The 25,476-nt window shown below is 45.4% G+C and overlaps 1 protein-coding gene across 1 annotated transcript in view; it reads right to left on the bottom strand.

The window, feature by feature from the left end:
- Positions 1–253: 253 nt before the first annotated feature.
- LOC142498735 (cytochrome P450 2G1-like) overlaps positions 254–25,476 on the bottom strand; it is an 86,520-nt gene continuing 61,297 nt past the window's right edge. The window contains exons 3-9 of the mRNA XM_075607073.1: positions 22,112–22,261; positions 20,750–20,910; positions 20,256–20,432; positions 6,885–7,026; positions 2,776–2,963; positions 1,507–1,648; positions 254–925 (exon numbers count right to left, since the gene is read on the bottom strand). Of these exons, the coding sequence (XP_075463188.1) occupies positions 741–925; positions 1,507–1,648; positions 2,776–2,963; positions 6,885–7,026; positions 20,256–20,432; positions 20,750–20,910; positions 22,112–22,261 (1,145 nt within the window). The 3' untranslated portion in view covers positions 254–740. The remainder of the gene's footprint in view (positions 926–1,506; positions 1,649–2,775; positions 2,964–6,884; positions 7,027–20,255; positions 20,433–20,749; positions 20,911–22,111; positions 22,262–25,476) is intronic.

Genomic DNA, 25,476 nt, shown 5'->3' on the forward strand with positions numbered 1-25,476 from the left:
AAAGAATGAACTGGATCATAATCTCAATGGAATTGTGCGTTCAATCTATAAGGAAGGCCTAAAATACTGAGTGATTGCTTTAGCACTGTAGGAATAGATTATGCTGTCTGATCTAATAAGATGGTTCCATGAATCTGTATGAATCCCCTTCACAAGAGCAAGCTTATTATCATATCTAAAATAGGCAACCAAGGAATGAGGTGTGGGGGTGTTTATACTGAATTTGCAATAAACTGAACAGACACCAGCAATATAACTTATGTATCATGTGCAAAATGATAGATACCAGATTTAATCAGCAAATGAAGTTCAATAGGAAGTAACTGGATTTGTTTCATGTAATAAATCTGGTGTTATATTTCTTTGTCCCAGTTTGACAGCTGGGGGAGTTTGATAAATGGACTCTCTTGTGTAGAAGCTTTGACGAAAGAATATTATTAGCTTTGCAAACGTAGACTACAAATGTGAAAAGCTTAATATAAAATATCACATTATATGACACACCGCTTTAAGATCTTTGTTAAACTCTCAGTAAAGAAAGTATGTAGCAAGGATTGCAAAGTCACATTGATCTCTAAAAAGCCCAGGAGAATTCATAACTACATTAACATTCTTCCTGCACAGAAAGCTATTGAATGATTTTAGAGTCAGGGTGGTCACCGGAATAAAATAAAAATGGTGTAGCACCTCCCATTAGCTATATATAGCTCCTTTATGGGTTGACACATGAGACTTATGCCTTATTCCCGAGGGATGAAGCTGATTTTGAAAGAGGGGGGCAATGTTTCAATGCCACATTCTGCAGGGTTGATGTCCAGGTCCTTTGGGTCAACAGTCGTCTTCAGTTTGAATTTCTGTAGGATGGTGGCAAAGTATATGAAGAGCTGCATGCGCACTAAACTCTCACCGATACACATCCTCTTCCCTATGACAATGACACAATATGACAAAGATGGTTAGTCAAAGACCCCTTCTAGTGTAGGATGGTGTGGTGGTGCAGTGATCCAGAATGGATACCACATCAGAGTGATATAATGTCAGAGACAGAAGGGAGCTATGGGACATACTGTACACTTTGATTTACTGAAGTTCGATGCTGGATATTGCACCCTGATCCAGCAAACTGCCATTGACTTGAATAGCAAGTAACAACAGACCTTCGTGAATTTGCCCATAGAGCCTCTCCCTCCCACTGCAGGGTTACCCAATGATAGAAATATAAGTAAGCTATGGGACAGAGTCTGTGCCTCCCACTGCAGGGTGACCGTGACACAGACAGATGGGAGCTAAGGAAGGGACATGGAGTCTGTCACTTCCATTGCATGGTGACATACTGTAATGACAAAACAGAAGGGAACTACTGTATGTAGGTCTGTCCCCAAACAGCAAAGGGACGCAGGTTGAAGGGAATTATGGGACATTAAGCCTGTCCCTCTCACCGTAGGGTGTGCGGAATTGACAGACTTAGAAGCAGCAGCACTGTGACATAGGCACGCACTACTTTACCTGCTGAAAATGCCAAAAATCCATTGTTTTTCTTAAACTTTCCATTTTCGTCCAAGAAATGTTTGAGGTTGATTTCGTCAGGAGTTTCAAACTGTGATGGATCCCGTAAAACAGTCCCCAATATTGCCAGCATATCGGTACCCTAGAGAACACAGACTTTATTCCACTGATAATCTCCAAACATCACCAATGTGGATTAGCGGTTAAGCCATTGGTTATTTATACGCAGGGTTGTGGGTTTTATTCCTCCTCTTACTTACTGTATTTGCCCTTATATTTATATGTATACTATTCTGGTGGGGCAGGAGATGAATATGCTACACTTTATATTGATACTCGGTATCTGTAAACAAAAATAACCTCAAAGTATTTTCTTACATCCTGTATACCCAGCCCATGTTTTCAAACTCCTATTACTATACATTTTGATTAAAAAAACAAAACCTTTTTGTCATTGGACAATTAGAAAAAGTTGTCAGTACTGCAATTAATATGTAAAAAAGCAATTATAAATGTCATATTGTTGGGGCTCTAAATGGGTGAATGTTTGGCAGTCAATTGTCTTATTTACCCTTATCCCATTCTGTCCTCACCAGAGACCCAGTAAAGAGAAGGGAAGGGGTAGAAGAGGGCCTTTGCCAATGCAGACTTATGTTTATTTGTGAATGATTTTTGTTAATTGATTTAAAGGGTCAGTTCCTCCTAGGACCAAAAATTTATTAATGGCATTGACATGTTTTATAGGGTTGCATCTGTGTGATTGATGTCTTTTGTTATCAAGATCTGACACCTACTTTATACATATTTTTAAATAATTTGTTAAAGTCAGTTTATAAACATGAAGAGCTGAGATTGGAAGAACTTTGATTTCCTCTGCCTGCTCCCTATTTTCTTATGTTACTGTGTTCAACAAGAGTTATCACATACAAAGTCCCCATCTCTCCCCATATCTTTATTGTCTCTCTGAAAAGGACGGAGTGGGATGAGGGTAAAGAAAACACTTGATTGACAAACACATCTCCTTTCTGAAGTCCCCAAGAAATACAATCTGTGCCTATTTTCCAAAGAAACAAAAGCAGACATATCTTTTTTTTTTTTTTTCAAGAAGAAGACCATTAGATTGTTACATGCCTCCAAAAGAAGACACGGTTTCTTGCTCAGCAATCATTGGTTTATTTTGGCTCCATGGACTGCACCATTAATAGACAGTGTGTATGTGTTAAAAACCAGAACATCCAATAAGATCTGGGGTGAATAGGATAGCTGTACCTGTGGAATGTGGTATCCGCGGTAGTTTACTTCGTTAGTGGTGGAGCGGATGACACCTAGTGGCAGGACATTACTGAATCTCTGAATCTCATGAATGGTGGCATTCATGTAGGGCATATTGTTCCTGTCCTCTATCATTGGCTCTCGTGTCCGGCCAATCACTTGGTCAACTTCTTCATGCAACTTTTCTGTATTCAGTCAGGGAAAACAAAAACATACAATAAAAAAAACACGAGACTTGGGTTCCCCTGTTTAGTCATATCTATTCCACTTCATGGAATTAAGATATACAGACTGTTTACCATCAATGGCACTGAAGACCACTAGTTTTCATATGACGTTGAGTGTTGGAGATGGTTAGGAGCACTACAGAGCAATTAGGGGAGGAGTTAAAGTGATTGGTTAAATGGAGCAATAAGTAGAGTTGGAGGGAAGTTATAAGGAGCTGTAAGGGAGAGACGTTAGGGGAGGAGGGGGACTATAGAGAAAGGTTATAGAAGCAAATAGTGGAGGGAGTTATAGTGACTGGTTATACAGTATGAGAACATAGGAAAGGGGTTATAGAAGCAGTTAGGAGAGAAGTTATAGAGCGGGTATAGGAGGAGTTATGGGAGCAGTTATTGGCAGAGTTATAGGGAGAGATTATAGGAGGCAGTTAGGGAACGTATTATGGAGAGCACTTATAGTAGGATTTTGTCAGTGCAATATTGTAACAAGATGCATCAAAGTCTGTGCCCGATAAACCCGCCAGGTCAGAGCTGAGCATTAGCCTCTGTTTGAAAGATCAGTGTCACCCATGAAAAACTCAAATAGCAAGTTTCATAGTGCATCATATTAATCCTTATCCCCCAAAGCAAGCAACAAAAGGAAACAGGTTTTTTGGGGTGCTTAAAGACAATTATACACTGGCGGACGCCCTGAGTCTAAAGCGGCCGCCACCGCGGGTAATTTAAAACCGCGTGCAGGCGTGGTTTTTCCTCAATGCGTGCCGTGCGTCCGCGCGGCACTGGTGCCTCCGTTGCCTCCATTGCCTCCGTTCCGCCAGCATCCCAAAGGCATCCGTGACGCTGGGGATCACGCTGTATGTATGGGGGATGTGGGGGATCAGGGGAAGCAGAGGCGGAGCAGCCAGGGGTCGCGGACCGGAGGAAGGGAGGAAGGGAAGATGCGGCTGGCGCGCGGCCAAGTTCGGTGCCAGCCGAAAAAAGCCCCGGAAAATTACGGGCATTTGTTAGTTTAAAGCTGGCCGCAGCAGTATGACCCAAATTATCGAGGAACCAACCAGGAGAGGGGCAGTACTGGATTTGGTCATATCAAACAATGTAGAAGTAATAACAAATATTCAAGTCCTGGAACATTTGGGTAACAGTGATCATACCATGGTCTCATTTGAAATAAATGATAAAAAACAGATTACTTGGGTTCAACAAAGACCTTAAACTTTAGAAAGGCCGATTTTAATAAACTGAGGTCTAATCTAGTAGTAATACATTGGGATTATGTTTTTGCAGGGAAAAATGGAGAAGATAAATGGGCAGTCTTTAAAACATTGTTAGAAAAGTACACTTATCAGTGTATACCCTTGGGTAATAAGTATAAAAGAAATAAGTCAAAACCAATGTGGCTAAATAAACAGGTAAGGGAGGAAATGGACAAGAAGAGGATGGCGTTTAGATTCTTTAAGTCAGAAGGAACGGAGACATCGTATCAGAATTATAAGGAATGTAACAAAAATTGCAAAAGGGCAATCAAATTAGCAAAAATGGATAATGAAAAAAGGATTGCAATAGAAAGTAAGGTCAACACTAAAAAGTTCTTTAAGTACCTTAATAACAAAAAAATGAGAAAATAAAATATAGGACCCTTTCAGTGTGAGATGGGCAGGCAGATTATTGGAGATAAGGAAAAAGCAGAGGTATTAAACAAATTCTTTGCCTCTATATTTACCAGGGAAGAATGAAGTTCAATAGTAGTGCCGCAGGAGGAAGCCACAACCTCCATATTAATGAACAATTGGTTAACTGAGAAAGAAGCGACTTGAAAAAATTAAAGTAAATAAGGCACCTGGCCCCGATGGCATACATCCAAGAGTTCTCAAGGAGTTAAGCTCAGTAATAGCCAAGCCATTATATTTAATTTTCAAGGACTCCCTTTCCACAGGCTCAGTACCACAAATTTGTCGTAAAGCAGATGTGGTGCCTATATTTAAAAAGGGAGCTAGATCACAACTGGGGAATTACAGACCTGTAAGCCTGACTTCAATAGTGGGGAAACTACTTGAAGGTTTAATACGGGATAATATTCAGGAATACCTAATGGAAAACAAAATTATTAGTAATAGTCAGCATGGATTTATGAAGGATAGATCATGCCAAACTAACCTTATTTGTTTCTTTGAGGAGGTAAGAAGGAATTTAGACCAGGGTAATGCAGTTGATGTGGTCTACTTAGATTTTGCAAAGGCTTTTGATACGGTTTCACACAAGAGGTTGGTGTACAAAATAAAGAAAATTGGACTCAGTAATAATTTATGCACCTGGATTGAAAACTGGTTAAAGGACAGACAACAGTGGGTTGTCATAAATGGAACTTTTTCAGGTTGGGCTAAAGTCGTGAGTGGAGTACCACAGGGATCGGAACTGGGACCCCTGCTTTTTAACTTGTTTATTAATGACTGAGGTTGGCATCAAGAGCAAAGTCTCCATCTTTGCTGATGATTGTAAATGGCAGGTGAGGTTTAATACAGATAAATGTAAGGTTATGCATTTGGGATGCAAGAATAAAAAGGCGAATTACAATTGAAATGGGGATAAATTGGGGCAATCCTTGATGGAGAAGGATTTAGTAGTGCTTGTAGACAGCAGGCTTAACAATAGTGCCCAATGTCATGCAGTAGCTGCAAAAGGCAAACAAGATCTTATCTTGCATTAAACAGGCAATGGATGGAAGGGAAGTAAACATAATTATGCCCCGTTACAAAGCATTAGTAAGACCACACCTTGAATATGGAGTACAATTCTGGGTACCAATCCTAAGAAATGACATTATGGAACTAGAGAGAGTGCAGAGTAGAGCTACCAAATTAATAAAAGGGATGGACAATCTAACTTATGAGGAGAGACTAGCTAAATTAGATTTATTTAATTTAGAAAAGAGGCATCTAAGAGGGGATATGATAACAATATACAAATATATTCGGGGACAATACAAGGAGCTTTCAAAAGAACTATTCATCCCAAGGGCAGTACAAAGTACTCGGGGGCATCCCTTAAGGTTGGAGGAAAGGAGATTTCACCAGCAACAAAGGAAAGGGTTCTTTACTGTAAGGGCAGTTAAAATGTGGAATTAATTACCCATGGAGACCTTGATAGCAGATACAATAGATTTGTTCAAAAAAAGGTTGGATATATTTTTAGATAGTAAAGGTACACTGGCGACACACTTTATTCGAGCTCGGCTAGTCCCACGAATTCGGGTATACCCGGGTGTATTGAGGTTTGTGACTGTTTTCTGCCCGAGTGCATTGAGGTATTTTCAGGCAGGGATTGAAGCATTTTATTCCCGCTGGCTGCAATACTGCACAGTACATATATATATACTGCATTACAATTCATGAATTTATGCCATCTGGTAGACACGCGAAGCATTGCAGCCTATTAAATCCTAATCATTATCATTTAACAGATCAGCCGCCCGTCAGCCAGGCATGAACCCAGGCTGGGAAGGCAAACGCAACGGGGCTTGTCAGAGGTGAGGAGCGGCGCATTCCAGGTATCTGCCAGGTACATACTGGGTATTTGCTCGAATAAAGTGTGTCGGTGCAGTATACAGGGATATACCAAATAAGTATACATGGGAAGGATGTTGATCCAGGGATTAATCCGATTGCCAATTCTTGGAGTCAGGAAGGAATTTATTTTCCCCCTTATGAGATATCATTGGAGGATGTGACCCTGGGGTTTTGTTTGCCTTCCTCTGGATCAATAAAATATATGTTGTCTAAATTTAGCATAGGTTGAACTTGATGGACGGAAGTCTTATTTCAACCTCATCTACTATGTAACTATGTAAGCATGTTACTTTTGAGTACAAAATCATGGATTGATTACCTTGAATCTCTGGGTACTTCAGAATAATCAAGAGACCAAAAATTAGAGTGATACCGGTGCTCTCAGCTCCCCCTAGAAACATGTCAAAGACTGTCGCTACCAGGTTTTCTGTATTAAAAGGTGTCTTGGAATTCTGTTTGTCCTGGAAATATAGATTGGAAAAACATATGCACCGTTTCAAAATACTTGGGACTTTTTCACTAAAGTTCAATAAGTGCCCTTTAAATGCTCTTTTAGTGCGATATTGCATGTGTATATTCACAAAGATCCGATAACAGGGCAATATCGCACTACAACGGCTTTTTATAGTATTAGAACAAGCGGTGCGGCAGCTGAAAAATGCCAAACTCGCATTTTTTTACGAGCAACTGCTACTCACTAAACTCTGATATGCATATCATACTATAAAAACATGCAATCTTTTCTCGCTAGCTTAAGGGTGGCGCTAAAGGAATTGCAATATGCATAACAATGAGTTTCTTTTATTTTTATTGCATAGGATTGATACCGGGGTTCCCCGCATATCTCCGGGTGTCCCAGCGGGTCCCTGGATCTCCAGATCCTCGTGGCCCTCCCGAGCTGACCCGCATATACCTTTCATCTGCAGAAACCTTCGGATTCAATCCTATGCAGTAAAAATAAAATTGCAGTCAGTTTCATTACCTTAGCGGCTAACCACTAAGATAATGAAGGGGTTAAATAGCAGAAACTGCTTTCTTGTAGATACAGCGGTGGATGAAGGTGGTAGTTGCCTCAGGGAGAGTGTTTAGGCTTTGCGGGAGGGTGACAGTAGAAGTTCACCCCTTCATTACCTTAGTGGTTACAACCTCGAATGTAATGAAGGGGTTAACCTCTTGCACTACCCTCCCGCAATGCTTAAACATCCACCCTGGGCAACTACAATGTTCACAAACCCCCTTTACCAACAATACAACACCAGAATGTTTAAAAGTCCTTTTAGCTAAAGATGGCTAATAGCAATTTCCCCATTCAAAAAAACATTACAGTGCGATACATATAAATAAATACAGCGCCCTCCCATCTCCCCCACTCAACCGCAACCCCTACAGTACAGTAATGGGCAAAATTCTGATTATCCAGATGTGGATAATAGCACATTTGCCATTTAAAAATACAACATGAGCCAGCCAGCATAAACTAAATAAAATTTCTACTTACCCCTGCCAGGATGTAGGCCATCCTATTCTCCCCCCCCCCCCCCCTCGTTCTCTGTGTCCTCCATAGGCAGCAACATTACAATAAAAAAGCAAACTACTGGCCAATAACCCTTTAATCACCTCAGCGATTAGTAACCACTATAGTAATTAGGTGGTTTAACCCCTTCCCCAATACCCACCAGGGAGGCCTAACCACCCTCCCCGGGACAGCTACCCCCACCCCCCACACCAATTGATTGTTACAATGGTAAACCATGCCCTAAATATGGGCATGGATTGCCACTATGGCAATGAATTGTAAAGCTAAAAAAAAACAGCCACAAAATAAAACACATTACATTTAAATAAAAACAAGCATTTCACAATAAAGCCATTGCTTTTGACTGTGGTAACCCATGCCCAGAATATAGGCATGGATTGCCACACTGACAATGAATGGGCAAGCTAAAAAAAAACAAATAAAAAATATAATACATTACAGTTAAATAAAAATAAATATTTGCCTAAAAATGCATTGCTTGTCACTGTGCTTATCTATATCCAGAAAGGGATGATAAAAGGGGGGATAAAAGGAGGGTAAGCATATTCGCAGTCAATGGGCATCCTAAAAAAATACCCAATTAAATAACATACAATCAATGTGTTTCTTACCTTTGCTGTCTTCACCCTCAGAATCCTACTCCGTGAGCAACTCTTGACCCATGGCGCAATGCTCCTCAAACAGCCAATGCAAAGAAGTCCATGGTCATATGTGTATTTTCCACACATGCACACACGCCCTGCACACCACGCCAACATCAGCATACACGCGGAGGCGATTTTGCAGTGAGTGCCACGAAGTTAGTCCAAACGCGTGGGACTGCCACATGAGAGGAACTATAATCACCCCCTTGCCTGACTAATAGTGGAGCCGATCTGATGAAGATTTCGTTCAACCTGGACACGTACTAACTTTTATCTATATGTAAGTTTCTACATTTTTGTTGTTTAATATACAATATATTATATCCTTACCTTGGTGCACTCCTGCGCTTTCTTTCTTGGTCATATGTGTATTGAATTTATGTATCCGGTAAGTTCTTCATTCTTTTCTTTTTTTCTTTCTTTTCTTCTGTCTTCTCTACTGTATATGATAATCCAATGTGGTGAATGCTGTCCTGTCCTCTTCTTGTGGTCAAACGAGATGGGACAGGCCTTATATATCAAATGGTACATCCCCAATCCGATTGGCTGGTGTAACATGTGACAGAATCCCTTTTTTTTAAGGATGTGACATCAAAAAGGGAGGAAAGCCATCCAATCAGGTAGTATATGCTTCCCTCCCTTTAAGATGTCGTCTTTTCAGCAAAAAAATGGTTGCCATCACATGGTCACCAACACCCAAAAAAGGGGGATTCTGTCACATGGTACACCAGCCAATCCGATTGGGGGTGTACCATTTGACACTCAAATGTGATGTCACAGGCCTTATATAAGGCCTGTCCTGTCTTATTTAACCCCAAGAAGATGACAGGACAACATTGTCCCCATTGGATTATGGTATACAGCAGAGAAGACAGAAGAAAACAAAGAAGAAAGAAGAAAAGATGATAGAACTTACCGGAGACATCTCTTCAATCAACAGAGGACCATGGACTTCTGCGCATCAGCTTTTTCAGGAGCATTGCGTCGTTGGTCAAGAGTTGCTGATGGAGTAGGATTCGGAGGGTGAAGACAACAAAGAAACACATAGATTGTATGTTATTTAATTGTGTTTTTTTTTTTAGGTTGCCCATTGACTGCCGGTATACTTATTTATGCCCCTTTCTGGATATAGATCATCAATGTGACAAGCAATTCATTTTTAGGCAAATATTTGTTTTTATTTTGTTGTAATGTATTGTATTTTTTGTTACGTGTTTTTATTTTTAGCTTGCCCATTCATTGTCAGTGTGGCAATCCATGCCCATATTCTGGGCATTGCTTACCACAGTCACAATCAACGGCTCTATTCTCAAATGCTTTTTTAAATAAAATGTAATGTGTTTTATGTTGTAGCTGTTTTTTTAGCTTGCCCATTCATTACAATAGTTGCAATCCATGCCCATATTGGGGGCATGGTTTACCACTGTGACAATCAATAGGTGTGGGGGGTGGTGGAGGTTATTGCCCCGGGGAGGGTGGTTTGGCCTCCTTGGTGGGTAGCGGGAGAGGGGGTTTAACCTCTTCATTACTGTGGCAGTTACTAATCGCTACGGTGATTAAATGGGTGGAGGCCAGTAGTATGCTTTTATTGTAATGTTGCTGACCACAGAAGAAGGGGATGAAGAGTAGGAGGAAGACCTTGATCCTGGCAGGGGTAAGTAGAACTTTACTTAACTTTATGCTTTAATTAACTTTAATAAAAACAGAAACAGACTGCCCGGCGCTTCCTTAGTACAGTACTACAGCACCACCTAGTGGTGGATAAAATAATCAAGCAAATGCAAGAAAGGAAAAATAAGCAATACAAAATCAGAGTAAAAACAAATAAAATATTAAATCAAAGGACCCCTCAACCTCATAATGGGGAAGCCACAATCCTCTAGAGACCAAAAGCGCAAAGGATGAGGGAGTGTGTCCTAGACTGGCAAATGATGTTCAGCAGTATTTCCAAGTAGTGAACTGCCTGGTAGCTAAGCTAGAGATGGTGGGGAAGAAAACGGGAAGGGGGGGGGGGGGGGGAGACAAAGAAGGGGCTGATGGTGTAGTAGTACAAAACACCTATAATCGACAAATGCATAAAAAGCCCCCCTGAGGGCGTACTCACACTTTGTACCGCCTCTCAGGACACATACAGTAGCGACATCTTTAATTGCACTGAATGCCGCCGGCAAGCCGGGATCTACCCCAGCTGCCGCCAGTAATAAACGCGCGCCGCCGCATTTCCCCCACGCACCCCCCTCCTCTTCGCGCGCAATTTACCCCCCCTTCCGGACCCCGAACCCGGCTTCTGCTCTGCCCCTCTGCTTCCCCGCACCCCCGCTTACCTTAATTTGATCTCCAGGGGTGTCGGGGAAGCCTGCGGAAGCCGGGGAAGACGGGGAAGCCGGGCGCGCATGTTACTGTGACGTCACAGTGCGCCGCCACGCGCCGCGGCTCCCCGCTTCCCAGACGCATGCAGCCGGCGGCTTTTACTCGAATAAAAGCTGCCGCTGCTGTAAAAGTATCTTTACAGCCAATGCTGTCCGGTGTGCGTCTCCTCCGTCTCTCACAGTCTCTGGCGATCCCCACAAGCGGACGCTGGGGTTCTCGTACAGTTTGACTGGAGTCGGCATCTGACGTCACGATAGACCGGGAACGGATTGCCTCCTCCTCCTTTTCCACTCAAAGCGTTTCGCAAGATAGGGTTAACTTGCTTCGTCAGGACTGTACGAGAATCCCAGCGGCCGCTTGTGGGGATCGCCAGAGACTGTGAGAGACGGAGGAGACGCACACCGGACAACATTGGCTGTAAAGATACTTTTATATGTCCTGAGTGGCGGTACAAAGTGTGAGTACGCCCTCAGGGGGGCTTTTTATTCATTTGTCGATTACAGGTGTTTTGTACTACTACACCATCAGCCCCTTCTTTGTCTCCTCCCCCTTCCCATTTTCTTCCCCACCATCTCTAGCTTGGCTACCAGGCAGTTCACTACTTGGAAATACTGCCGAACATCATTTGCCAGTCTAGGACACACTCCCTCATCCTTTGCGCTTTTAATTAACTTTATGCTGGCTGGCTAATATTTAATTATTAATGGTCTGGATAATATGAATTTCGCCCATTATTGTAATGTAAAGTTTATCGGGGGTAGAGGGGGTGGGTGAATGGGTGTAATTGGACCAGGGTGGGTGTTTATGCATAAAGCGGGGTAGAGAGAGGGGTTAACACCTTCATTACCATATGGTAATGAAGGGGTTAACTCCTCCCAAAACCTTCCTGGTAGGCCTAACCACCTACCCAGGGCCAAGTACCACCATTCACCAACCCCCTCTACCCCCAATAAACCAGATACTGTGACTTAACCACTTCATTGCCTTAATGGCTAGCTGCTAAGGTAATGAAGCTGTTTTAGTGTACATTTGAATAACATACTGTAGCAGGGGGTCTCCTGAGCTGAACAACCTTAATTTCAGGTCCAGGAACCCCCTGAGTCCCGAGTTACAGGCCCTGTTATTGGGTTCCGGTATCTCCCTGCATTGTTTAAATGCCCCGCGTCATGTGACTGGGAGATTTAAACGTGTAGGCGATACCGGCACCCCATACCGGGGTCTGTATCTCGGGAAGCAGGGGGTCCCCAAGGCTGAAATTAAGGCGGTTCAGCTCAGAAGACCCCCTGCTACTGTACTCTGTTATTAAAATTTAAATTAAAACTGCACGATCGCCTGTAAGAGCTGTGCACCGAGATGCAGCTCTTCCAGACTGACTTAAGCAAACACTTTAACCCTTTGCGGTCCAATAAATTTTCACTAAGTGCGCCAGCAGGTCTAATTTAATTTTCGGGAAAAAAACACATACAGCTTTTTTTTTTGCGCACACACTGCACACTGCACACTGCACACAGTCAGAGCACACTGCACACACTCACAGCACACTTCACATACTCACAGCGCACACTCTCAGCACACTGCACACACTCACAGCGCACACTGCACACACTCATAGCGCACACTGCACACTCTCACAGCACACTGCGCACACTCACAGCATGTTACGCCGGTGCTGCCCGCAGACCAGACCTGTCCCCTGAGCTGAAGGGGGAAGTGGTAATACATGCACCCGCAGCAAAGGGAGCGTGTCCGGAGTGTGGTATAAAGTGTTGCCAGGCCAGGTGTAGTAATGTAGACAATACTTGCCGGTACCGGTTGTAGAGATAGAGTGAAGAATGTCTTGCTGAGGTCAAGGAGTGGAAAGCGGAGATAGGTTGTAGTCCAAGCTGGGTTCGAGGGGTATCAGAGTGAGCGTTGTCCAAGGAGTGCCGAGATCGAGAGCCAGAGGGGGTAGTCGTACGAGCCGTGTCAGAACACTAAGAGAATCCTGAAGTACCTCCATGCAGAGACTATGTCGAGCAAAGACTGAGAGCAGAGAGGAGCTAGATAAAGCAGGAAGGTCCAATTAGGAATGGAGGCGGGACAGGAAGTGCTACAGGGAGACACTGCAGATTGGTGCAGGCATAACAGGCCAGGTAAGACGTGTTGGTAATCTGAGTATGCCCGTGCGGCTTGCGGGGGTGGAGCCTGAGGTCCGGGGGACGGGAAGAAGAGTGTGCAGAATGAGCGCGCTCCGTAACGGGTGTACGCGTGTGGACCGAGCCAGTGGATGATGCAGGTGTGTGCGCCGGAGGGCGTGGGCACGCCTGGCACTGAGCAGAGGAATCGCCGAGTGAAGTGAGTGCTCTGTGTGTGGAGCGCATAGAACGCCGATTCCTGACAGTATCCCCCTCTTCAGGAATGGCCTCAGGACGGTCCATGAATGGTTTCTCTGGAAACTTTTTCCTGAAGGACTTACGAAGGGCCGGGGCATGAATGACCATTAAAAGTACCCAAAATCTCTCTTCAGGGCCAAAGCCCTTCCACTGCACCAAGAACTGGAGCTGGCCCCTGGATAGGCGAGAATCCAAAAGAGAGTGAACTTCGTATTCCTCGTTATTTTGGACAGTAATGGGGTCCGGTTTACGAGTCTGATCCAGAAAGAAGGGACTGGTGATGAATGGTTTTAAGAGGGACACATGAAAGACATTGGGAATCTTCATACTGTGTGGTAGTTGGAGCCGGAATGCCACAGGATTGATTTGTTCACAAATAGGGAAGGGACCCAGGAACTTGGGTGCCAATTTTGGAGATGGTACCTTGAGGTTGATATTCTTAGAGGAGAGCCATACCAAATCCCCTGGCTTGTAACTGGGCGCCGAATGACGACGATCGGCCTGTAGTTTCAATCTCCGGGAGGAGTCGAGAAGGGTAGACTGAATCCTAGACCATGCGGTTTGGAGGGTAGACATGCGTTCATCTATGGCTGAAAATCCAGAAGGGATATTGGAGATGGGTAGGCAGGGGGTTGGAACCCATAATTTATAAAGAAGGGCGACTCCCGGGTGGCTTCGTTGTTTGCAGAATTGACAGTGTACTCTGCCCAAGGAAGGAGTTGAGCCCAATCATCCTGGGAATCGGATATGAAACATCTCAGGTATTTCTCCAGAGATTGATTGATTCTCTCTGTTTGTCCATTGGACTGTGGATGATAGGCGGAAGAGAAAGAAGAAGAGATGCCCAATCTCTTGGTGAAAGTTCTCCAAAATTTGGATACAAATTGAGAACCTCTGTCAGAAACAATGGACAAAGGAATCGCATGAATCCGGAAAATCTGCTCCGTAAAGATATCAGCAAAGGCGGGGGATGTGGATAATCCCTTAAGTGGAATAAAATGGGACATCTTTCAGAACCTGTCCACGACCACCAAGATAGTGTTCATTCCTCTGGACCTGGGCAACTCCATGATGAAGTCCATCGAAATGTGGGACCAGGGGCGGTCGGGAACTGGAAGAGGTAACAGAAAACCCTGAGGCTTTTGACGAAGAGTCTTGCTTTGACGAATGAGATCAGTAGTCTTCTTAAAACCTGGATGACCTGCAGATTTAGAGGAGTGACCCCAAGACAGGGCCTCTGGAACAAATTTGGAAGGTACAAAGAGTTTGTTGTCGGGAATGACCAAGTCCTTGGGAATTCGTATCTGGGAGTGCAAAATCTTTTCAAGATTCTTGAAAGTAAACGTGGCGAGAATCCTCTCCTGTGGAAGGATGGTCTCCAAAGGTTCCTCTGGTCTCTCTTCAGAAGAATGTATTCAGGAGAGTGTGTCTGCCTTTACGTTCTTGGTCCCGGGGATATAGGAAAGGTGAAAATCGAATCGAGAAAAAAAAAAGAGCCCAACAAGCCTGTCGTGGACCAAGGCGTTGAGCGTTTTCTATGTAAAGAAGGTTCTTGTGGTCTGTGAGAATAGTAAACGGGTCTTTCGACCTCTCCAGCAGGTGTCTCCACTCTTGAAGAGCCATCTTCACGGCCAGAAGTTCCCTGTTACCCACGTCATAGTTCCTCTCGGCAGATGAGAATTTCTTGGAAACATATGCACAGGGATGTAACTTATCTTGAGGCGTGGGTCTCTGAGAAAGAACGGCCCCAGAGCCGAAATCAGAAGCGTCGACCTCCAGGACGAAGGGAAGTTCAATGTTGGGATGACGGAGAATAGGTGCAGATATAAAAGCTTCCTTGAGTGTTCTCGAAGGTGGAGATGGCCTCATATGACCAAGCAGAAGAATCAGCTCCTTTTTTGTGAGCGCAGTGAGAGGTGCCACAATGGTGGAAAAACTCAGTATAAACTTACGATAGTAATTAGCGAACCCTAAAAAATGTTATATGGCCTTGAGAGAATTGGATCTTGGCCATTCAGTGACTGCTTGAAGTTTACCGGCATCCATCATAAAACTTCATCGGAAATTATGTACCCCAGGAACAGAATAGAGGTCTGATGAAAAGTGCACTTCTCCAGTTTGGCGTACAAATGGTGTTCACGGAAACGGGAAAGGACGTAGGAGGAATGGCGTATATGGTCCTGGAGATCTTTGGAAAAAATCAGTATATCATCCAAGTATACAATAACAAAAATATTGAGTACCTTACGAAAGACGTCGTTGATGAAATCCTGGAAGACAGCGGGAGCATTACATAAGCCGAAGAGCATTACAAGCTACTCGTAGTGTCCGCTACGCGTGTTGAAGGCAGTCTTCCATTCATCCCCCTTCCTGATGCGCACCAGGTTATAGGCACCACGTAGATCCAACTTGGAAAAAATCTTGGCCCCCTGTAATTTATCGAACAGTTCGATAATAAGGGGGAGGGGGTAACGATTTTTAACAGTTATGCGGTTCAAACCCCTGTAATCGATGCAAGGCCTCAACGACCCGTCCTTTTTCCTGACGAAGAAAAACCCAGCCCCTGCTGTGGAATTGGAGTGACGAATAAAGCCTTTCTTGAGATTCTCCTGGATATATTCATCCATAGCATGAGATTCTGGTCATGACAAGGGGTAGGTCTTGGACTTGGGTAGGGAGTAACCTGGGACCAGATCGATCGGACAATCGTAAGTCCTGTGTGGCGGCAAAAGGTCTGACTGTACCTTATTGAAAACGTCCCGGAAATGGTGGTAAACAGAAGGTAGAATAACCTCAGGAACAGAGGTATTGGCCAGCAGTCGAGGCGGAAGTATGGCTGGTGGAGATGGCTCCTCTGACCTTGACCTCCAAGTAATAGGGTCTTGGGATGTCCAGTTGATGAGAGGATTGTGCTTCTGCAACCAAGGTAAGCCGAGAGTGACTGGAGTTCCGTGAGAGTGGATTACATCAAAGGCCAAGGTCTCCTTGTGGGAGTGAGAGGAAAGGGTGATGGGGCAAGTCTCCAAGGAAATGTATGCCGGGGTGAGCGGACGGTCGTCGATCCCAACCAAGGCAACGGGAGACTTCTTCCTAACGAGTGGAATCTGGTTCTGTTTAGAGAAGGTTTGGTCAATGAAATTTCCTCCCGCGCCGGAGTCGATAAATGCCGCAGTGGAGGTGCGGAAGGTAGGACCCGAGAGAGAAACGGGAATGGTCAATTTTTTGGGAAGTTCCTTCCTGGAAAGGGGACAAGGAGAAACAGCACCCAGGGAGTGCCCCTTTGTACTCACTGGGTTTGGTAGTTTCCCGGGCGTAGTGGACATTCATGGGCCAGATGCTCGGAGGATCCGCAGTAATAACATAATCCAAGGCTTGGCGAGCTTGCTGTATCGGTGTCCGAGAACGCTGGACTCCAAGTTGCATCGGCTCAGGAGCCTCCAGAGCAGGTAGCGTGGAGACGGCAGGTCCTGGGGTTGGAGAGAATCAGGGAGAAGGAGCACGGAAGGGCATAAATCGGGGAAGCTGGCGCTGGACGCGGCGTACCTGAAGGCGCTGATCCACTCTATTGGCTTGGGAGATGAGTTCCTCCAGAAGCCCTGGCCTGGGTTGTGAGGCGAGCACGTCCTTCACGGAATCCGTTAAGCCTTGCCAGAACACTGAGACCAAAGCCTCCTGGCCCTGTCGTGTCTCAGCTGCTATGGTCCTAAACTCCAAGGCGTACTGGGCCACGGAACGATGTCCCTGAGAAAGCTCAAGCAAAGAGTCAGAGGCAGTTTCTTGGCGTGCGGGGGTATCGAAGACCTGTCGAAAGTCTTGTCTAAAGGCCGCGTAGTCGCGGGTGATATCGGGACGTAGTTCCCAAATTGGGGAGGCCCATGCCAGCGCTTTCCCTGTAAGCAGGCTGTAGACATACGCCACTTTCTTGCGACCAGTGGAATACTGCTGCGGAGCCATCTCAAACTGGATCTCGCATTGATTGAGGAAACCGCGGTAGGCGTGCGGATCCCCTGCATACGGTTTAGGTGCCGGGATCTTCGGGCCCGAGGTCGCGGCGGATACTGGTGCTGGCGACAGTGGTGGTGAGGCAACAGGTAGTGCCTGAAATGAAATGTCCTGTACCTGTTGAGTGAGAAGAGCCATTTGGTCCTTGAGGGCCTGGACTTGTTGATACATGGCCATCATCATGGAGGCCATGCCAGTCTGGTCTGCGTCTTGTGGGCTCGACATAATGTTACGTCGGTGCTGCACGCAGACCAGACCCGTCCCCTGAGCTGAAGGGGTAAGTGGTAATACACGCACCCGCAGCAAAGGGAGCGTGTCCGGAGTGTGGTATAAAGTGTTGCCAAGGTAGGTGTAGTAATGTAGACAATACTTGCCGGTACCGGTTGTAGAGATAGAGTGAAGAATGCTTTGCCGAGGTCAAGGAGTGGAAAGCGGAGATAGGTTGTAGTCCAAGCCGGATTTGAGGGGTATCAGAGTGAGCGTTGTCCAAGGAGTGCCGAGATCGAGAGCCAGAGGGGGTAGTCGTACGAGCCGTGTCAGAACCTGTGAAAACACTAAGAGAATCCTGAAGTACCTCCATGCAGAGACTATGATGAGCAAAGACTGAGAGCAGAGAGGAGCTAGATAAAGCAGGAAGGTCCAATTAGAAACGGAGGCGGGACAGGAAGAGCTACAGGGAGACACTGCAGATTGGTGCAGGCATAACAGGCCAGGTGAGACTTGTTGGTAATCTGAGTATGCCTGTGCGGCTTGCGGGGGCGGAGCCTGAGGTCCGGGGGACGGGAAGAAGAGTGTGCAGAATGAGCGCGCTCCGTAACGCGTGTACGCGTGTGGACCGAGCCAGTGGATGGTGCAGGTGTGCGTGCGGGAGGGCGTGGGCGTGCCCGGTGCTGAGCAGAGGAATCGCCGAGGGTTGTGAGTGCTCTGTGTGGGGAGCGCGGAGAACGCCGATTCCTGACACAGCACACACTCACAGCACACTGCACAGCACACTGCACATGCTCACAGCACATTGCGCACACACACAGCACACTGCAAACTCACAGCCCACTGCGCACACTCACAGCACACTGTGCACACTCACCGCACACTGTGCACACTGCACACACTCACAGCACACCGCAGACACTCACAGCACACTGCACACACTGCACACACCACACTCACATCCCCCCCGCCTACCCGCCTACCTTCGGTGTCAGCTAATGGGGCATTGTGGGGCTGCCTGCGGAGATCGGGGATGGGGGGGCGGGGCTGTGCAGGGATGGGGGGGTGGATCAGTGCAGGGCTGGGGGGGTGGGGCGGATCGGAGCCAGGCTGGGCGGAGCGGTGCCGAGCTGCTGGCGGGGATCAGTGCAAGACTGGTGGGGGGGGGGCGGATCAGTGCCAGGCTGGGAGAATCGGTACCGGGCTGGGGGGATCAGTGCAGGGCTGGGGGGGGATCAGTGCGGCTGCTGGGAGAAGGAGTATGCGGGGGACGTGTGCTGCTGCCGGCGCCTCACTCCACATCTTCCCCCCTCCTCCTCCTGATCCGACATTGGACCGCAAGTGGCAAAATATTTTGTCGGATATATTCCGACATTGGACCGGAAAGGGTTAAGTGTGATAAAAAAAACAATCAATGAGATGTTGCATTTTTTTTACCGAATTTTAAAAAAATGTGTGATTTATTTTGGTGAATACCGTTTTGACACACATTTTTTTATAGTGCTGTAAGACAATGCAAAATAAAACATACAGGACACCTGCAAGCTCATATTGAACCCCCAAAATAATCACAACATATATATAAGCATATAGGTGTCACAGAGGAGTGCTAGTGAGCATGGCGATATATATTTAAAACCAGAGACAGAACATGAAACACAGACAGAGCTCAGCGCACATCCAGTGAAACCTATACACGGTACAGTGCCTAAATATATATGTATAGATATCTACTAAATAAAATGGTCTTTTATTTTAACATTTTGGCCAAAGTGTTGTAAGCCCCTGAGCCACTACACGGCAGACCACATCTGAAGGTTCCCTAACACTAATATAAATTCTTAATAACCTGTGCATTACCAGGAAGAATGATTTATAATAAATCTGTCAAAATTAGCTCTAAGTCTGATTGAAGCTTTTATTAACCTGTACATTACCAGGAAAAGCACTCTGTATTAGATTTGTCACAATCATACTGCAAGTAAGCAAGTTCCCCTGAGAGTGGGAGATGCTATGGAGTGAGCTTTTAACCATTTAAATGTGGGAGGGGGTGAGCTTCAACAAGATAGGAAGAGTCACCTTCCAATCAGCTAAGACCAGCTGAACAAGATTTGTAAAACATACAGGACCCCTGCAAGCTCATATTGAACCCCCAAAATAACCACAATATATATATATATATATATATATATATATATATGTATATATATATATATATATATATATATATATATATATATATATATATATATATATATATATAGCATATAGATGTCACAGAGGAGTGCTACTGAGCATGGCGATATATATTTAAAACCAGAGACAGAACATGTGCACTGAGCTATGTCTTTGTTTCATGTTCTGTGTCTGGTTTTAAACAATGCAAAATAACTCAGCAATGCACTGCACTTATTGAAGGTTAGTGAATAAGCCCCTGTGGCTCTGTTCTGTGCTTAAGTACAGGGCTCATACCTACTGTAGTAATCAACCTTCCCAAAAAAATAGCAACACCGCTCTAACGAAGATTTTAACTTGTGTCTCTCCAACTCTGCCCGTACCTGTTCCATCCTAACAAGGAAGCAGTCGATATAATCCCTTGGGCCGTTGCGGTCTAGTGTCGCACTGTTACTTTTCACCCTTTCCTTGACGACATCCTCAAGTTCCTGGAGCAGCTTAAACACACTATTATGGGGTCCAGGTAAAAACCTCATGATGTTTGGAAATGTGTCGTAGAGCTGCGAACAAAGAGCCGAAAAGACATAATGCAAGTGTTATGTATCAGGGTAACAAGACAGTGTTTTTGCCAAAAAATGATGTCTCTAAGAGTTATGGTGAGTGGTTCTATTGAACAATAGCAGAGTTATAGGGAGCTGTTATATGGAGTGATAGGAAGAGAATTAGGGAGCTGTTATACCGAGAGGTTAAATAAGGCAACAGGGGTAGTTACAGGAAACAATTATATGGTGCAATGAAAAGAGGTATACTGTATATCACTCCCCATCACTGACTTGTTAGCTTGGTGTAGAACAGCCCCAAAGGAAACCTGTCTCACCTGACCCCAGAAAGAGCTGGCGATAGAAAAAGCTTCATGCATGTCATGGAGAATTTTCATCCACTTCTTATCATTGTAGTCATAGCGGGTCCCCATAATGATGGTGGCAATGATATTCGATGAAGCACAGATAATGGTGTTGGTGGGATCTATGGGCTGTTCTGGGGAAATGGATAATTATCAATATGATCTGTTTTCCTATTCCACACCATACCATCATATTCCTCTCTAGTATTATTTCTGATTTCTTCATTTTGATTTGCGTCGTAATCTTAAAAATAAGCCCAAGACACAGAATTAAAATGATTTGTAGCTTCATTCTGTATATGGACTTTAAACAGAGAAGCTAAGGATAAGAGAGCGGCAACACAGTGAGGCTTTAGGCAACTATTTTTCTTCCTGGAGCAAGTACAGTAGCAAGGCACCAAATAAATGGACACACTGCTGCTGGCTGAGGCTTGTTAGTTTTGTTTTCTAAAATGAAATACAAGAGCTAGGTAAAAAAATAAAATTACAAATAATGTTGTTAATCTGCTTCGAAGGGCATCCCATTCAGCTAAAGTTTAAAACAAAAAGGGGGAATTACACCTTTGAAATCCAAGTCACTCATCTCACAAACAAAGCATTTTGGAAATAATATTCCTTGTCTTTGACAATATAATATTGCTGAAATTAAGATACTGTTGATATATTACTGAAATGGACTGGGAGAGGTCTCTGGAGAAGGATTGAAAGTAATGTTCAGTTTCCATTTGTAAAGTCAGTTATGTCTAGTATCCATTTTGTGAGTAAGAATGTGTCTGGTGTGAATGAGAGATTTCGCTCCTAAGTTGATTTACGACTGTGCCTAAAGTAATGCCCACATTCCTTGTGAGAGTTGGTACCTGGAACCTATTCATAGCTGTTTTGAGGCCAGTTCTAACCAGGTTTAATGAGCTGTAATATGATTTGGTTTAAGAATGAAGGAGTGGTTAGTATAATCTGCCTAGTAACAGTTTTAGACAATGGAACCAAAAATGTATAAAGGTTGCTGCCTGGACACTCCCTGGCAGACAGAGCCTTGTAGACTTTTGAATGAGTATGATCATAAACTACTTATTATCAACTGAACCCCGTTTGTCAATTTGGAACATTGACAGCTTCCTTAAACAAACATAATCATCATTATATCAAACATATACTGTGATTGGATTTCATCAATTTATTTGCCTATAACGAATGTAGCACATCCTGCATATCCCCTGGCATATGCTTTCTCACTTAAGTTTGAGGTCTAACTCTATAAGACCTGTCCCTTTACAGTTGATCCGATGCATTTCTCTTAAATTAGACAGGATCTTTGGGGACCTGTTTGATGCTCACCATTTGAGTTTCTGAAGTGATCCACCAGATGTTGAGCTTCTCTCTGGATGGGTTCCTCCAGGCTTTTCTTGCCCATCCCAAAATCCCTTAGCGTGAGGAGGCTAAACTGCTTCAACTGCTTCCAGGCCTCTCCATTAGCAAGTGCCAAGCCTGAAATCACAAAGCATAGAAAGTACCTTTATTACAGGTGTAGCCAACGTTATTGAACCCGTTGTTATGCTTTGTATTAAATTGTAAAATTTGGCCACTCGTGGCTCCATTGAATTGAAAATAGCACAATAGCCCATTAAAACTTCCACCATTGGAAATGTATTATCGTTTGATAATGGGTGCAACATTAGCTAGTAAATTGGGCCATGCTTTACACCTGCCGGTCAACATGTTACAGTCTCACTTACAGATGTGAGCATCAATAATCGAAGCTTGAAGACCCTTTGCCAACTTACAGTATGCTATACTCCAACGTTTTCCATGTCATGCATTCCATAGGGGGCAGCCCTAATATTGTTAGGCAGCGATGTTGATGGGCTCAAGGCAGAGAGAGGATTTTGATAGCTGGAGCAGGCAGCAGGCAAAACATAATTAAGTAAACCAAGGTAGGCAAGGCGTAGCAATACAGGGCTCAGGGCATTCAGTGAGAAGAAAGTAGTCAGGCAAACCAGGATCAGGGCAGGTGGCAGTCACACTAATGTCAGAAATGCCTGGGTCTGGTAAGGCCGAAATCATGCATCGTCGGTCATGCAGGTCATAAAGGTACACTGGATACAAGAACACATTGTTTTTGAAACAGGAAGCAGGTCCTAGCTGTTTTTTATGTGTGTGTCAATGAGCCTGATTCACCACAGGTGTGGGAAGAATTGACAATGGCAACAGAAACTAAGAGGAATACAGATGCAGTGTACTGTAACTATCTTTGAGCTGATTTGGCCTACTGTCAGAGCTACTGCCCTGAGGAAGCAAGACCACTGGTTCAAGTCCTGCTGGTCATAGCACATGGCTTGTCATGATGGGCAAAGGTTGCAGTAGCTCTCACAAGACCGGACATACTTCTCAACGTCAGGCCATAAATACGGGTGCAAAAGAAGATCTTTTGTTTTCTTCATTCTTGAGTGCCCGGCATCTTGGGCATCTAGGACAGTGTGTCGCTTTAAACATCCTGAATGGGGACTGTGAAGGAAAGGAGCCCAGGGACCAGTGAAATAAAGCTTAAACCTGGTCTCTGGCCCCTATCTATTTATCCCTGGGGCTCATCTGGCCACCAGACCCCAGAGCTGCCTGGTTTTAATGTACTGAGTAGCCCCTTGCATACCCTGTGAATAGTTTGAATGTCCCACGACCCTGATGTAGCTCACTCTGTGAATGGCCCATGTTGCATCCATGCACTGATTGGCCAGCATGTAGCATCCAGGCTCTGCTTGGTTGGCAGCCTTTCTCCATAGTTTCATATGGAGGCAGAGGTCTATGTAAAGAGCTGCCACCCTCCCTTCCAGAGCTCATTTTGATCCTGCCGTGTAGGTGAACTAAGCTGTGTGCTCCGAGGATGTTTCCTCCATTTCTTGCCCCCCCCCCCCCCCCAGGCTCCTGACACATCCTCCTGATTGGCTGCATTATCAAACAGCAGCCAATCGGGAGGAGGTGTCAGGAGCCTGGGGCCAAGAATATGGAATAAACTGAAAAGCAATCTTCATTCTCCAGAGGCAGGATTTCCCTGGGCTTAACAGTGCTCAGAAAGAAGTCATGTAGGCAGAGGGTGCTAAGAATGGTTAAAACCAAGGAGGTTAAACAAAATATGTCATTCCAATCTCAATCTGGCTACCTACAACTGCCGAACACTCTCCAGTAAAGCACCACTGCAAGAACTCGAAAAAAAAGCTTTAAAAAGTTGATGGTCTTAGTGAAGTAAGAAGAAAAGATGAAGGTCTCACTGGGCTCTAAAGCAGATACCTATTGACATATCAGTCCATTATAGGGCGATCCCAAAAATAATTTGAGTACCAGAAAAATCAGAAGAAAAATGTTTTTGGGAGGATTCAAAATTCACATTTTTATTTCAATATGCCTGATAGACTCCTCTTACTTTCCCTGTATCTCTCTTCCATTCCCTGTATCTCTACACCAGGCCTGCACAACATACGTCCCGCGGGCCGCATGCGGCCCGCTGGGACACCCTGTGCGGCAAGCGATGGCTCCCTCCAACCCCCCCCACTTCACCCCCCTACCCTGGTAGGGAAGAAAGTGTGTGACAGCGCGCTCCCCACCCCCTCTCCCGCTCTAGCAGTGTAGCGCGACCCGGAACTTCCGGGGTCTGCTGCTAGAGCACGCATCCCTCGCGCTTCTCCCTGCCACCATCTCTGTTGCCTCCGCCGCCGCCGCCACCACCTCTGCTTCTGCTGCTGCTGCTGCTGCTGCCGCCGCCATCAGGTAACATGGGGGGGGTTGTTCATCCATGAGGGGTTGGGGGGCTGCTGAAATGGGTGGGGGGCTGCTGAAATGGGCAGGGGGCTGCTGAAATGGGCTGGGGGGCTGCTGAAATTGGTTGGGGGGCTGCTGAAATGGGTTGGGGGGCTGCTGAAATGGGTGGGGGGTGCTGAAATGGGCTGGGGGGCAGACTTCCGGTGACGTCACAGCCGATGGTCTGCTAGTGGAAGAGCTCCCGGCGCCCTCACCAATATAAATAATAGAATAAGCTCATTCCCCACTCCAAACCCCCCGAAAATCGATCCCACCCCGAGAACTCACTCTGAAGAGATGGCAGGGAAGCCGCAGAGGAAGAGTCAATGCCCCGTCACCAAGTTCTTCGCTCCGGCGCAACGCCTAGCTGAGATCAGCTCCGAGGAGCAAGATGGCGCCGGAGAAGAACCGGAGCACGAGGTGCGCAGCGGCCGACAGAGCCCGACTGACTCAGATCCCCCCGTCCTAAATAAAGACTTTTTTGATGCCCTAATTATTAAAATGAGGAGGGGAGTTCAGGAGGACACGGAAAAGGCCCTCCAAACCATCCGGGCAGAAGTAGAAGCACTGACGGAGCGGACGGAAGACCTGGAGGTTAAGATGGAGGTAGCCTCAAATGAACAGGCTGAGACACGCGAAGAAGTACTGAGATGTGGAGAGGCGATTCAGCATATACAGGACAAATTAGAGGACATGGAGAACAGGGAGCAAAGGCAAAACATCCGCCTCAAAAACATCCCAGAAACTATCTCCCACGAAGAACTCCAACCATTCCTCCGCAGACTCTTTCTGCAGCTCGTCCCTGATCTATCAGATCATGACCTGCACACGGACCGTGCCCACAGAGCCCTGGCCCCGAAATCATCGGACCCAAATCGACACAGAGATGTGGTGCTGAGAATGCACACATACTC

The sequence above is a fragment of the Ascaphus truei genome, chromosome 7 (genome assembly GCF_040206685.1).
Source record: "Ascaphus truei isolate aAscTru1 chromosome 7, aAscTru1.hap1, whole genome shotgun sequence".
Classification (NCBI taxonomy): Eukaryota; Metazoa; Chordata; class Amphibia; order Anura; family Ascaphidae; genus Ascaphus; species Ascaphus truei.